The sequence below is a fragment of the Panthera pardus genome, unplaced genomic scaffold (genome assembly GCF_024362965.1).
Source record: "Panthera pardus isolate Hobbes unplaced genomic scaffold, ASM2436296v1 HiC_scaffold_5, whole genome shotgun sequence".
Classification (NCBI taxonomy): domain Eukaryota; kingdom Metazoa; phylum Chordata; class Mammalia; order Carnivora; family Felidae; genus Panthera; species Panthera pardus.
Window position 1 is genome coordinate 18,263,981 of NW_026526980.1, and position 13,824 is coordinate 18,277,804.

The window sequence follows — 13,824 nt, forward strand, 5'->3', positions numbered from 1 at the left end:
CGTTTATTTATTTTTGGGACAGAGAGAGACAGAGCATGAACGGGGGAGGGGCAGAGAGAGAGGGAGACACAGAATCAGAAGCAGGCTCCAGGCTCTGAGCCATCAGCCCAGAGCCTGACGCGGGGCTTGAACTCATGAACCACGAGATCGTGACCTGAGCCGAAGTCGGACGCTCAACCGACTGAGCCACCCAGGCGCCCCTCTTGAGATGTTTTTGACGCAAAGAGGTGCTTTTATTATAGCACGGGGACAAGACCCATGGGCAGAAAGATCTGCACTTTTGCTGTATGACGGTGGTGTTTATATGCTTAGTGTTCACGGGGGAGGGCGTGTGCAGGGAGTATTAGATCACAAATGTTTTCTTCGAATTTCTACTCGTAAAACCACTTTCGCAAGATTTCCCTGGTGCTTATCATTCGGTTCAATATTAACTATCGGTGAGATGTGCTGACAGTCACGAGACCCTTTAAGACTATAGCAGCCAGCACGTATTTGATCCTTGTCAGAACTCTGCAGGCTTTAGGTTAGTCTTCTAGGCTGAAGGTGAATATTTTTCTGCTTCTGTCCCTCGGCAACTCAGCGACTGCTCAGCAACTTCGGTGAGAGTGATTTTGGGGAAGTGGGAGAAGCAGAAGCCAAGTGGTGGTGGGTGGTGGGAATGAAGGTGAAGGTGAAGAAACAGGAGGGGGAATCTGGAGAGCCGAGTCCTGAGGGAGACCTGATTACATGGAAAGTCTAAAGGGAGAGGATCCAGTAGAAATGATAGTAACTGGAGTGAGGTTAGGGGGACGGTAGAACAGTAGGATCCAGGACCCACGTTAAGCCAAAGTATTCATATAAAAGGGAGAAGCACTTCTTCCCCAGGAACAGAGGATGTGATACTCAGGATGCCTTTAGCTACCGGTAACAGAGCAACCCCCCCCCCCCCCCCACCTCAAGGTCTCAGCACGAAAAGAGGAGGAGCTTACTGGTTCACAGAATTGAAAAGTCAGAGGTGGGATGACTTCGGGCATGGCTGAAGCCAGAGGCTCAAATAAACGTCCATTTGAACTTGGTCTCAGTCTCCTAGCTCTGTTTTCCTCTGGACCGTCTTAATCCTTAGGCAGATGGTCCCCTCATGGGTGGCCAGATGGCTACCAGCAGCTCCAAGCGTACTTTCTACTAGCTTAACAATCGTCCTGGGGAAAGATCATAGCTTTCCCAATAGTTCCAGTAAACGCCACAGGGTTGAGTCCCATCGGCTCAGCTTGGGTCACCCAACGACTGTCTGCCGTATAGTGAAGAATTTGGTTTTTGTCCCAGCTTCCCGGCACAGAGCTTTTTTTTTAATTTCTAAAAAATTGTTTGTTTGTTTGTTTGTTTGTTTATGAGAGAGACAGAGAGAAGGAGAGAGAGAGAGGCAGGGAGAGAAGGAGACAGAATCCCAAGCAGGCTCCACAGAGCCCGACGCGGGGCTTGGACTCCTGAACCACAAGATCATAACCTGAGCCCACATCAAGAGCTCAACCGACTGAACCACCCAGGCACCCCCTGGCACAGAGTTTTTGCTAATGAGGTAACTGATGGCAAGCCCCTAGATAGCTTCAGGCACTAAGCTGGTCACCAGAAAGACTAACTTTGTGATTAGAGGCTTGGGATTTTTAAAAGTTCGTTTATTTATGTAAATAATCTCTACACCCAACGTGGGGCTCAAATTCACTCCCCCTCCCCCAGACCAAGAGTCACATGCTTTTCCGACTGAGCCAGCCAGGCTCCCAAGAGGTTTGGGATTTTGAGGCAGCTGGACCCCTGCCTTCCCTGGAGATTGAGTTCAGTCACATGGCGAGGACTTCATCAATCACGTCTAAGAAATGAAATGAAAATGAAAAACTCTGGGCACTGAAACTCAATGGGGCTTCCTGGTTGGTGACCACATTGATGTGCCGGGAGGGTGGCATGCCCTGGTTCCATGGAGGGCACGCAAGCTCTGCCTGTGGACCCTCCCAGACCTCACCTCACTCTACGTCATCTTTTCATCTGGCTGTTGCTAATTTGTATTCTTTACTATAAAACTGTGATCGTAAGTGTCGTGTTTTCCTGCATTCTGTGAGTTGTTCTAGCAAATCATCACACCTGAGGGGGGGTCATGGGAAACTCCCGCATCTGGAGCAGGTTGGTCAGAAGCGAAGACGGATGGGACTCCCCTTGCAGCTGGCGTCTCAAACGGGGACATTCTTGTGGAGGAGGGAGCCCTTACTTAGCTTGTGGGGTATGAATTAACTTTGGGTTAGTTAGTTCAGAGTTAGTGCCAGAACTGAACTTCAGCACACTAGTTCGGGTGGAAACAAAAATGCTAACCCTGAACCAACATTTGTGATCACAAGGGTAGATGATGCCGATTGGTAAAGCGCTGGATCACGGACCCGTCGTCTGAAACTGGGATGGGCTGAGCACTGCGGAGTGTGGCTCTTCAAAGGAAAGCTAGGGTCTCTGTCAGAAGGGGAAGTGGTTGCTTGAGGGATTCTTCTGGAGGTCATCTTGACCCTAGCGCCCCCCTGGCGCCAAGAGATGGGGATTTCTCCTATCCTGTCCTCTTTTCTGGGACGTCAACTTCAGCTTTGGTGCTTTGGTCAGGACCTCCTGCCCCTCCACATCATACTGTGCTCAACCAGGGTATTTTGACAACACAAAGTCCTCTCGCTTCGCTTAGGCTCTGCCTCTGAACCCACAGGCACCATTCCCCTCGCTTCCGCCAGTCTTTCTCCTTCTAGTTTCACGCTTCGAGGGGTGGCCTCCTGGAGGAAGCCATGCACAGCCAACCCAGCTAGGCCGCCTCTGAAGCGCCTTCTACTCAGTAGCTTTTGTGTGACATTCACAAAGCATTTGCAACCGGAATGTCTCCAGTCGCATCTGAGTGACAGGGGTGTGATCGGAATTCGGTGTCTGGAAGGAAATCCAGGGCCAGGAGCGGAGTGGGTAGTGACCGGAAGCAGAGAGGAGGCTGGTGCTGACCTGGCGAGGGCAGTACAGTGGGGTCAGAACCAAGGAGAACGTCCAAAGAGATCGCTGAGGAGGCACTTCCAGGCTGGCCGGTGGGGAAGACTGAAGAATGCCCTTGAGCTTCCAAAAGGTCTGTTGAATGGCACTAGGACAAAGTTCTAGGTCCTGGTGCCCCATCTGTCACTGAGTTGCTGGCTACCCTATTTCAGTGACATCAGACCCCACCCTCCCTTTAGAGGTTACAGCTGTAAAAAATCTTAGAGATCATAAAATTTAACTTCATCACTCCATCCCCATTTTATAGATAATAAAGCAAGAGCTTCAAAAGTTGCAGTGGCTCACCTTTATCTTCAGCGTGAACGTGAATTCATAACTTGCTTGCCACTGAAAACATCAGGACCCTTAATAAGCCCAACGCAAATGCTCAACTGAAATAATTCAACACACAATTCCTTCAACCAATGGTTCTTCACCTGCGTGTCAGGCACTCTTCTTGGGGTAAAAAAGGAGCTCTTACTGTCATGACCTGGTGAGATGGAAAACAACATCAACCCCACAAACCAACCAACAGGCAAACTGAGAAAATAATTTCAGATATTTAGGGGCTATGAAGAAAACCAAACAGGACCACCGATGTAGAGGGAAGCTGGGGGCTACTTTAGATAGAAAAGGTGACAGTTGGGGCACCTGAGTGGCTCAGTCGGTTAAGCGTCCGACTTCAGCTCAGGTCACGATCTCGCAGTCCTCGAGTTCGAGCCCCGCATCGGGCTCTGGGCTGATGGCTCAGAGCCTGGAGCCTGCTTCCGATTCTGTGTCTCCCTCTCTCTCTGCCCCTCCCCCATTCATGCTTTGTCTCTCTCTGTCTCAAAAATAAATAAACGTTAAAAAAAATTTAAAAAAATAAAGAAAAGGTGACAGTTGAGGGGGACCTTAATGGCGGAAGGAATAGCCTGGGGGGAAAGCTACAGGGAAGGACGCTGCCGGAAGAGGAAACAACCACTGCAAAGAGCCTGAGGTAGAAACAATCATGGGAGGTCTGTGGGACAGAAGAATGGCCAGTGTGGCCAGGAGAGAGGGTGAGGGAAATCACAGGAGACAGGCTCCAAGAGACGGGCCACAGGGAGGAGTTTGGATTATTAATTTTATGACAGCTTTATTGATATATAATCCACCCACCATACAATTTGGCCATTTAAACTACGGGTTGGGATTTTGTTCTAAGTTTTGTAAGGAGTCATGGAGGGGGGGGTTAATTTCTGATCCACATTTTATTTATTTAAACTTTATACATTTCAAAGGGAATCTTTATTTTTATTTATTTTTTAAAGTAAACTCTATACCGTGTGGGCCTCGATCTCATGACCGTGAGATGAAATCAAGTCACGTGCTCTAGTGACTGAGCCAGCCTCGTGCTCCTTCCGATCCACATTTTATTATCTTTTTTAAATGTTGATTTCTTTTGAGAGGGAGAGAAAGGGTGCGAGCAGGGAAAGTGCGGAGGGAGAGAGAGAATCCGAAGCAGGCTCTGTGCTGTCAGCACAGGGCCTGACCCAGGGCTCGGAGCTCACGAACTGGGAGATCGTGGAGCTGAAACCAAGAGTTGGGACGCTTAACCGACTGAGCCACCCGGGCACCCCCCGATCCACATTTTAAAGCCTGGTCTGACTGCTGTGTGGAGGGTGGATTGGCCAGATATCGAGGGGAACGGGAGCCGGGAGGCCCATTGTAGAGGCCAGTGAGCTAACCTAGGTAACAGATGATTCTGGACCGAACCACAGTGTCAACAGTGGAGACAGAAGTGGTCACCTTCAAGGTATGTTTTGGAAAGATGGCCAGCAGGACTGGGTAACGGGTTAGATGTTGGGGCTGAGGGGAAGGAAGAAAAGTGGTGCTGTGCGTATTCAGATGTGTAAGCACACAGCCTGGGGAGAGCGGAGGGTCGTGTTTTGGACACGTTACGTTTGTAGCACCACGTGGTGGCACCCTTGGAAGAAGCCTCATCCATGGTTCAAGTGCAGTCATTCAGAGGCCTACAGTGGCCAGGCAGAGGATACAGAGATCAAGGAAGCCCAGTCCTGGCCCTACTCAGGCCACTCAGTCTCAGAGAGGGGAAACCAAGAATTAGGCCTCAGGGTATTAAATGCTGTGAGACAGTTTATCTGTTAGGATGTATTTGAATGTAGACAACGGACGACTCCGACACAGTCTGACTTAAATAAGGACGTTAGTCACCACACCTCAAGGAGTCATCTAAAACCCTCTGCCTTTTGCCCTCTTCTGGATTTTGGCTTCATCACTGACCGGAAATAAGAAGGGCAGAGTAGTGCCAGGCTTCACATCCAGACCCAGCAACACCCAGAGTCAGATGGCGGTCCCTCTCTTCGGTGTCTCCTTAAGAGTGAGGGGCCCTTGGGGCACCTGGGTGGCTCAGTCGGTTGAGCGTCCAACGTCGGCTCAGGTCATGATCTTATGGTTCACGGTTTCGAGCCCTGCGTCGGGCTCTGTGTGATAGCTCAGAGCCTGGAGCCTGCTTCGGATTCTTGGTCCCCCTCTCCTTCTGCCCCTGCCCCACTCATAGTGTCTCTCAAAAATAAAAATAAGCATTAAAAAATAAAGAGGGACCCTTCCCTGGAAGCGCCCCCAAAGGAGATTCCTCTTACCAAACACTGGCCCCAAAGAAGTCACCCCCTAAACAACCCCCCCTGGCAAGGACAATAGGACCACCACCAGAAGTAGGCTAGACCTATCAGGATTTATTCCTGGAACTCGGGGAAGGGCCACCTTCAACAAAATCAGGGCCCTGCCTGGAGGAAGACGGAAAAATGCTGTTAAGCAGGAGCTCCAATGCATAGATTGCTAGGGGGGGCCCTGAAGGCCACTTGATTTCAAGGGTGCCTTTTTAGAGTTCAACATTCTGCACAAAGAATGCAGTTTCTCTCTTTAACTATAATCATACAAAAGACACGTCAGAAAGAGAAAGAACTTTCTCTACGCAAATTCACAGCCTCCTGAAGTCCTGATTGTTTTCCGCTTCCTTTGTCGCTGTCCCCGCCGCCCCCTCCTCCCATTGCTGTTTTTCTATGGCAGCCAGCCTTCCACCTTCATTCGGCACCACTCACGAGCACGTTCCCAGGTGGCTGGCTCCCCCCATCTCTGCAAGTCTGAGCCCACTCTATTCCTACTTCAGCCGGTGGCTATACCAGACTCCTGCTCCCATGTCCCCGTACTGGACAGCTGTGTTCACTCTGCTCTTCAGCTCGTTCACGAGCACGGCTGGACATCTGGGGAAACTGCGTGCTCGCGCTCCTGCTCTCCATCAGAGTCGGGCGACATCTCTCAGACTCCTCTGATACAAGAACACTGACCTATGACGATCTAGGCTTCTCTGGCCAGACACCTTCAAGTGGGGCTTTGAATCTGCCGGACTTTGGGGGCAGGAGGGTTGGGAAGTCGGACGGGTCACTTTCTTGAGGCAGAGGTGGCTTTGGTGCCATGAGCAGGAGGGGTCGCAGACGAGTCTCAGTCCTGGCGTTTAGAGTTTGGTGGCAGTGGCAGCAATAGCAGCTGCCTTACCAGGTTCCGTAAGTTCCGTAAGGGAGCTGTTGCTCCGGCCCGTCCCACGATTCCGTGAGCTGCCCCCAACCCTTAAACACATCCTCCTTCTGTGCAAACCAGCCAACGTAGACTCTGTTCTCTGTAAATCAAGACTCCTAACTATTGCAGAGGATGCTGCAGTCAACAGCGGGACAAAAAGTTTTCTCCCTCTGGACTCTTCCGAGCGTGGCGTTTTTCAAATTTCAGTCATTCGTGCACCGCATTCGCCCAACTCTGCCATATATTTATGCCACCATATTACTTACCAACACTGGCTTTTAAGTTGACTCATTTTTTAAGCGCAGTATTTGCTACCTTTTTTTCAAACTAATACATAATACATGTTCAAATAAACTAAAATAGAAAGGATTCGTTCAAATACCACCCCCCCGCCCCCCAGTCTCATATTCCCATAGTGGCCAATAGTGTCTTAAGAGACGTTCCTAGGAGAGGAGTGAATGAAATACAGGATAAAGACAAAGAAGCTCTTTTAATTACGGCCCCAGGCCTTCCTAAGTGGAGCTGATGGGTTGGAGGGCCAGGACAGATGTCTTAGCAAGTTCTTCATTTTATTGGAAAAGTATATTGGCAGCTAAAGGACAGTACAGTGGTTAAGTGCATACTTTTCTTGGAGTTTAGCGGTATTGGCTTCCTAAATCACCCTGAGGCTCAAGTTTTCTCACCTGTAAAACGGGGGAAAGGATGGCTTCAACCACGAGCGGTAACACTGGGAATGCTGAACGTGAACCAATATAAAGCATTTGCACAACGCCTGATCCACACAAAGCTCTAGTTCTGAGTTTCCCAAACTCCTTTGAGCTTGGGAAGCTGTGTGTTATAAATAAAGAGTTTCCCCGTCTGTGCTCAGAGACCCTCTTGAATCATAATCTTTCAGGGAGGATTTAGGAAATCTATTTGAAACAACACCCATCAACCGAGCCTTAGGATCTGATGAGTTTCGGAAACATCAATCAGGGTTAAGCAGCTGCTGTTATCATTGCAAGGTGATGAGATGATAGATGTGAAAGCTAAAGGTCATTTGCTAGCCTCGCACTCACTCAGTCAACAGAAATTCACTGGGCACTCACTGGGTGCCCCGCCCTGTGTCAGGTGCCAGGGATACCGCAGGAACGTGACAGGCTACCCTTACAGGCACCTGAGGCCGGTTCCTCAATCTTGGTATCATTAGTAAAACTGGACGAGTGGGTGGGGCGAAAATCAAGGGAATTAGCTCCTGGCCTGCTGAGGGGCTTCAGGGGTGGACGGCAGAGCTGTCCCCGCCAGCTGTGTGACCCAGGCGGGCAGGGATTTGAGGGTCAAGGACTGTGGGACCTGGAGGCCCCTGGACCCTATTTCCTGCTTCCTGTCCAGCTCATTTTCTCAGAGCCAGATGTCAGAATCTCCCCATGAAGTAGATCCTACGGTTCCCATTTTACAGATAAGAAAACAAAGACTCAGCGGAGAGATGTGTCACACTTGCGCCCCACCCGCGAAAGGCTCCCAGGCCCGCCTCTCTTCGCCCGGCCGCAGGGCCTGGTCCTACCTCCGGCGGCGGCGGCTCAAGGGCCGCCAGATCTCTCGCCAGACCCCCGCAGTGGGTCGGACTCCAGGGGGTTTTGAGCCAGGCCGTTCCCGAGCAGGCCGCGCCGGGGCCTCCTCCGCCTCCCGGAGGCCGGCACCCTCGCTCCAGACCCGGCCTAGCCCTACGGGACTCCCACGACCGGCGCAAACACAGCACGCCCCACCCGGAACTACAACTCCCGTGAGCCTGCGGGGCTCTGGTGCGCGACCGGACGCTCCACGTCGGTCCCCGGCGCCGCCAAAGACACCTGCGTTGCCCCGTCAGTCCGCGAGGTTCGAGGTCCGCGAGCCTTGTGGAAACCGTCTCCCTCCCTCCCCGCCCGCGAAACACCAGCACCTTCCGGGCGTCGCCTTTGGTCCCACGCCCGGAAGTCGTAAAGATGGCCATAAAAACTGGAGGCTAGAGGGACCGAGGCATGCCTTCCCTGTCCTCACTTCCGCCGGAAGTGACCTCCGGTCTCCCGTGCCCTTTCCTTTCTGCACGCGCGGGCGCCCTGGACCGGGTACTCCGGGCGCGAGTACGACCACAATGGCGGCCGCCACCCTGCTGCGCGCGACGCCCCTCTTGAGCGGTGAGGGGGCGGGGAAGGCGATGGCGGCCCGGGACGCTTGGGGCGTCGTCCGGAGTGGCCGGGCTCGGACCCGCGCTCTGATTCCAAGCTTCTTCCCCGACAGGTCTCGGCACCGGCCCGACCCCGCTGTTGCAGGGTCTGTTGCGGCCGCTGAAGGCCCCGGCACTGCCCCGCTTGTGCCGCGGCCTGGCCGTGGAGGCCAAGAAGACCTACGTGCGCGACAAGCCCCATGTGAACGTGGGCACCATCGGCCATGTGGACCACGGCAAGACCACACTGACCGCGGCCATCACGAAAAGTAAGCGGGGTTGGTTGGGGACGTCCGGCAACGCCCTCTCTGCTGGCGGGACCCGGAGCCGGGGAGGTGCTGCTGGAGGTGGCGTGGCCCCAGGGGCCAGAACTTGGGCGAGCGGTGGGCGGGAAGATGCAGGAAACACATTTCCCCTGCACGCAAAAGTGTTTGCGATGCAGAAGTTGGGGAGCCCGAGTGGCTTCTTTCTAGCCGTGGCCGGTGCTCTGTAAGCAGAGGCTTTTACCCTAGAGAATTCGCAGGGCTGGACCTTGAGGCCTTTTAACGTTTCTTTCTGACCCCAGTTACCTCTGCTCAGGAGCTGAGGGAGGGGGTCAAGGAAGCGTTATTCCCCCAGACCGTCCTTTGGGTAGGTGGAGAGATTCAGGGGTGTGGCTTGAGCCTTGCCTCTACTCCTGGAACTTTACCTGAGAGGTTTATTCTCTTCCTTCCCCTTAGTTTTAGCCGAGGGAGGTGGAGCCAAGTTTAAGAAATATGAAGAGATTGATAATGCCCCTGAAGAGCGAGCCCGTGGAATCACAATCAATGCAGCTCACGTGGAGTATAGCACTGCCGCCCGCCACTATGCCCACACCGACTGCCCAGGTCACGCAGATTATGTAAAGGTGAGAGAGTTGCTGGGTGTGGGGCCAGGGGCTGTCTCCTGCCAGGAAAAACGTTGAACTGGTGGGGGAGGTTAGGGTATTCAAGGTGTGTGGGTTGAGGTCACGGATATCTGGGCACGGCCACTCCAAGGTGGGTGGTAAGGAGATGGCAGAGAAAGGTGGGCCTCGGTTCCTAACCGCTGTGCTTGGCTAGATGGACGTGGAGCTGAGGAGGTCCTTGAACTAGGCTGTTTCCTCTCGTACCCAGAATATGATCACGGGCACCGCCCCCCTCGACGGCTGCATCCTGGTGGTGGCGGCCAACGACGGCCCTATGCCCCAGACCCGAGAGCATTTATTGCTGGCCAGACAGGTACTCAGAGCCTGGGGAGGGGTGGAGAGAGGAAGAGTGGGGAGTCGGTCCATTCAGGACACCATGTCTCTGTTTCCCGTCCACAGATTGGAGTAGAGCACGTTGTGGTGTACATAAACAAAGCAGATGCCGTCCAGGACTCGGAGATGGTGGAGCTGGTTGAGCTGGAGATCCGGGAGCTGCTCACTGAGTTTGGCTACAAAGGGGAGGAGACCCCGGTCATCGTAGGCTCTGCCCTCTGTGCCCTTGAGGTGAAGGCGGGCTCAGGCAGGGGCTGCTGGTGGCAAAGGATGGGGCTGGAGGGGCATCCGGAGCTCTGCTGGGAGTCGGGGGAGTGTCTCTTAGTAAGAGAAGCAGAATGAAAATTTGAGTCCTGTCACCTCCCCCACATAGCAACGTGACCCTGAGCTAGGCCTGAAGTCTGTGCAGAAGCTGCTGGATGCTGTGGACACTTACATCCCAGTGCCCACCCGGGACCTAGAGAAGCCTTTCCTGCTGCCTGTGGAGTCCGTTTACTCTATTCCTGGTGAGGACCGTGTGTTCACTTGCACTCCTCTCTGGTGGTAGCCTGGCCCCGGGTCCCTGAGGTCGTGTTCTGTTTCTTCCCAGGCCGGGGCACGGTGGTGACAGGCACACTAGAGCGTGGCATTCTGAAGAAGGGAGACGAGTGTGAGTTCCTGGGACATAGCAAGAACATTCGGACCGTGGTGACAGGTACAGGAAAGATGCCTTGGGACCCCGGGGGCTGGCTCCACGATTTCCCCTTGTAGCTCCTTGGAGTCTTCCCTCCGTCCTTGATCCTCCTCCCTTGATCCTCCTCCCTGCTCTCTTCTGCTCCTTCCTAGGCATTGAGATGTTCCACAAGAGCCTGGAGAGAGCAGAGGCAGGCGACAACCTTGGGGCCCTGGTCCGAGGCTTGAAGCGGGAGGACCTGAGGCGTGGCTTGGTCATGGCCAAGCCAGGGACCATCCAACCCCACCAGAAGGTGGAGGCACAGGTGAGGGCTCCAGGGGATGGGGGGCATCACTGAGCCAAACTGTCCTCTGCAAAGAGGCAGGGTTTCCAGCCAAGCACAGCTTCACCCTTGCTGCTCTCTCTTCCAGGTTTACATCCTCAGCAAGGAGGAGGGTGGCCGCCACAAGCCTTTTGTGTCTCACTTTATGCCGGTCATGTTCTCTCTGACTTGGGACATGGCCTGTCGTGTCATCTTGCCACCAGGGAAGGTATAGTGCGTATAGGGAACGTGAAAGAGTGGCAGAGACACTCTTCATACCACCTCTACCTCACTCGTGGTGCCAAAGATGTGACAACACGGGTGACTTTTCCTTGATTGGTGTAGATGAAGCTAGTGATAGATGGGTCTGACCCAGTGGGTTTAGGAGAAGTCAGTCTTCATCTAGTATTGCCTGGGTGAACTTGGCCATGCTAGCATTTACCCACAGAAAGATCTCCCAGAAAAGCATTCTCCCTTGAAGAATTATACTGTGCATAACAGCTCCGAGAAGTCTTGTGACTAAGAAACCTGCATGGCCTAGTTTCCTTTCAACATTGGACCTTAGGAACACTGGTCACAAGTCCTTTGGTCTTCAAATATGTTTACCTCTGCTGGTGGCTGGAGTGAAGCTGTCCCCAGAAAGGATCTCCCTGCTGCCATTTCCTGTAACTTTTAACCTTGGTAGGCAGCAGTTGGGGGAAAGGTGCCCCGAGGGCCATGCCTGAACCCTGTCTCTGCCCTGTCCAGGAGCTTGCCATGCCCGGGGAGGACCTGAAGCTCAGCCTGATCTTGCGGCAGCCCATGATCTTAGAAAAAGGCCAACGTTTCACCCTGCGAGATGGCAACCGGACCATTGGCACTGGCCTCGTCACGGAGACGTCGGCCCTGACTGAGGAAGACAAGAACATCAAATGGAGTTGAGTCTGGACTCTGCTTAGGCTCTCTTGAGTTTGAGGCTGCACTGGCCAGCGTTCTCTCCTGCTTCGATGCCCCCTTCCCAGGGCATGGGCTGCTGCCTAGCAGTGCAGCTAGACGGACACTTCTCCTGGTCAGGAGGGGCCCACGGCCTGCCAGGTGAGGTAGGTCAATAAACTGTTCTGTGAATAGGGAGCTTGTGTCTCTCGTGTCCTTGGTCTAAGTTGGAGAGGATGGAGGAGTATAAACGGGGAGCCTGGGACACATGAGCTTGTGTGCTGCCCTTCAGTTCACGTCTGTGGTACCGTTTTGGAAAAGCTTTGCGTTTTCAAGTGGTCCGAACCGCTGGGACATAAGGAGAGGAGGAAAGCTGGTCTAGCAGATTGGGTAGGATCGTCTAGCAAAGTGCCATGGCAGGATACTGCTGGCTGTCCTGGGGGAGACGCAGCATGGGTTCGGCTGAGGTGCCAGACACACGTCCCGTGCCCGGGGAGTAGTTACTAGGCTGTTAATGTCTACCTGCCCTCATCTAAGCGCTAAGATACCGGAGGCTGCAGCTCACCTCCAGGACCAACACCCAGCACCTAAGGAGGTCCCTGAACTAGCCTGTGTGCTTGATAGGTTATCCCCACTATATATTACCAATTCCAAACACAGGACAATCTTCAGTTGGACATTTCATTTTATAACTTTAAAACCTTCAAAGATGAAGGTTTAGAGCATGTACCGAGATTTAAAATTAAGGAGAGGACTTTTTACCAGATAAATGGGGAGTAAAATGCTTGAAAACTTGAAATGACTGACCAGGATGCTGACCCCAAACAAAAAAGGTTAGCTTCCAACAGGGATTAACGGGCACCCCTTTTAGCCTCGCTTCCTGACAAAGGAGCCTGTTCCGCACTGACCAGCCTTCCAGAGTGGGGAGGTTCTTAGGCCCAACCTAAGAGCTGTTTTGAGAGTCACCATCCAACCTGTGACTTCACGGCACGGAAGTGGGCTCAAGAAAAGGACAGCAACAAAAAGCACTTCACGAGAAAGTCCTGTCCAAAGATAGGGCAGATTTGCTTTAGTCAGTGAGCGAGGCTGAAAGGTTTCCCGGGATTCCTGGTGGGACGAAGCAAAGTTCTTTTCCCTGAGGAGGACCACCCAGCACCCACAGCAGTTCCATCTCAGTACTGCGGAGACTGGTCTCCATCTGCACCGGAGACATTCTGAGCTCATCTGGCTTTCTGCTGCTGCCTCTTCCAGCAGTGCCCCACCCCCAACCACAGTTGCCATCCCTTAAGAGAGCTCTTCCACTGGGGACCCCCACCCCTGCACATCTGTTTTCCCTTTACCTCTATATACCCACATCATGCCCCCCAACTACCAGGTTTCCAACCCTCACACCCTGGATCTGTAGCCCGGTTATGTAATCCTTCTCCTGCCCTGCTCCTCAGCTCACCTTCTCTGGCTTTAGTCCCATCTGAAACACCCTTGCCTACCTGTGAGTACTAGTGCCACCTCCCTGATGCTCTAAGGAGGAAATGATTTTCAATGAAAACGGGTGCCTGGGTGGCTCAGTCAGTTGAGCATTGGGACTCGGGATTTCAGCTCAGACCACGATCTCATGGTTCAGGAGACTGAACCCTGTGCTGATGGCGTGGAGCCTGAGATTCCCCCCTGCCACACACCTTCTAACCTTTTAGAAATGTGAACTTAAAAACTACATACAAACTTGAACCCTCAAGACAAGGCCAACATCAACATGAGATAACAGTCCCCAGGCGGCTGGGTGATGTGTGGCAGTGAGAGGCAGAAGGACCAGCACCCACAGACTGTACTGCTATGCTGTCCCCACCCACTGCTGGGAGCCACCTCATGACACCTAAGACTTGACAGCTGCTAGCTTACTCTTTTTTCCAGAGGAAACCATAGGCAGG

At 53.1% G+C, this 13,824-nt stretch overlaps 1 protein-coding gene across 1 annotated transcript; it reads left to right on the plus strand.

Moving 5' to 3' along the window:
- The first annotated feature begins 8,038 nt into the window (after window positions 1-8,038).
- TUFM (Tu translation elongation factor, mitochondrial) lies at window positions 8,039-12,097 on the plus strand. Its single transcript, XM_019431869.2, has 10 exons — window positions 8,039-8,726; window positions 8,830-9,024; window positions 9,475-9,641; window positions 9,889-9,993; window positions 10,080-10,244; window positions 10,387-10,519; window positions 10,603-10,707; window positions 10,839-10,990; window positions 11,097-11,216; window positions 11,735-12,097. The coding sequence occupies exons 1-10, from the start codon at window positions 8,039-8,041 to the stop codon at window positions 11,906-11,908; spliced, it is 2,004 nt and encodes a 667-aa protein (XP_019287414.2). The 3' UTR covers window positions 11,909-12,097.
- The last annotated feature ends 1,727 nt before the right edge of the window (window positions 12,098-13,824 follow it).

Coding starts and splice junctions, on each gene's coding strand:
- TUFM (XM_019431869.2), top strand. CDS start 8,039: ATGTGTCACACTTGCGCCCCACCCGCGAAAGGCTCCCAGGCCCGCCTC. Junction 9,642..9,888: donor GTCACGCAGATTATGTAAAG/GTGAGAGAGTTG, acceptor TCTCGTACCCAG/AATATGATCACGGGCACCGC. Junction 9,994..10,079: donor ATTTATTGCTGGCCAGACAG/GTACTCAGAGCC, acceptor TCCCGTCCACAG/ATTGGAGTAGAGCACGTTGT.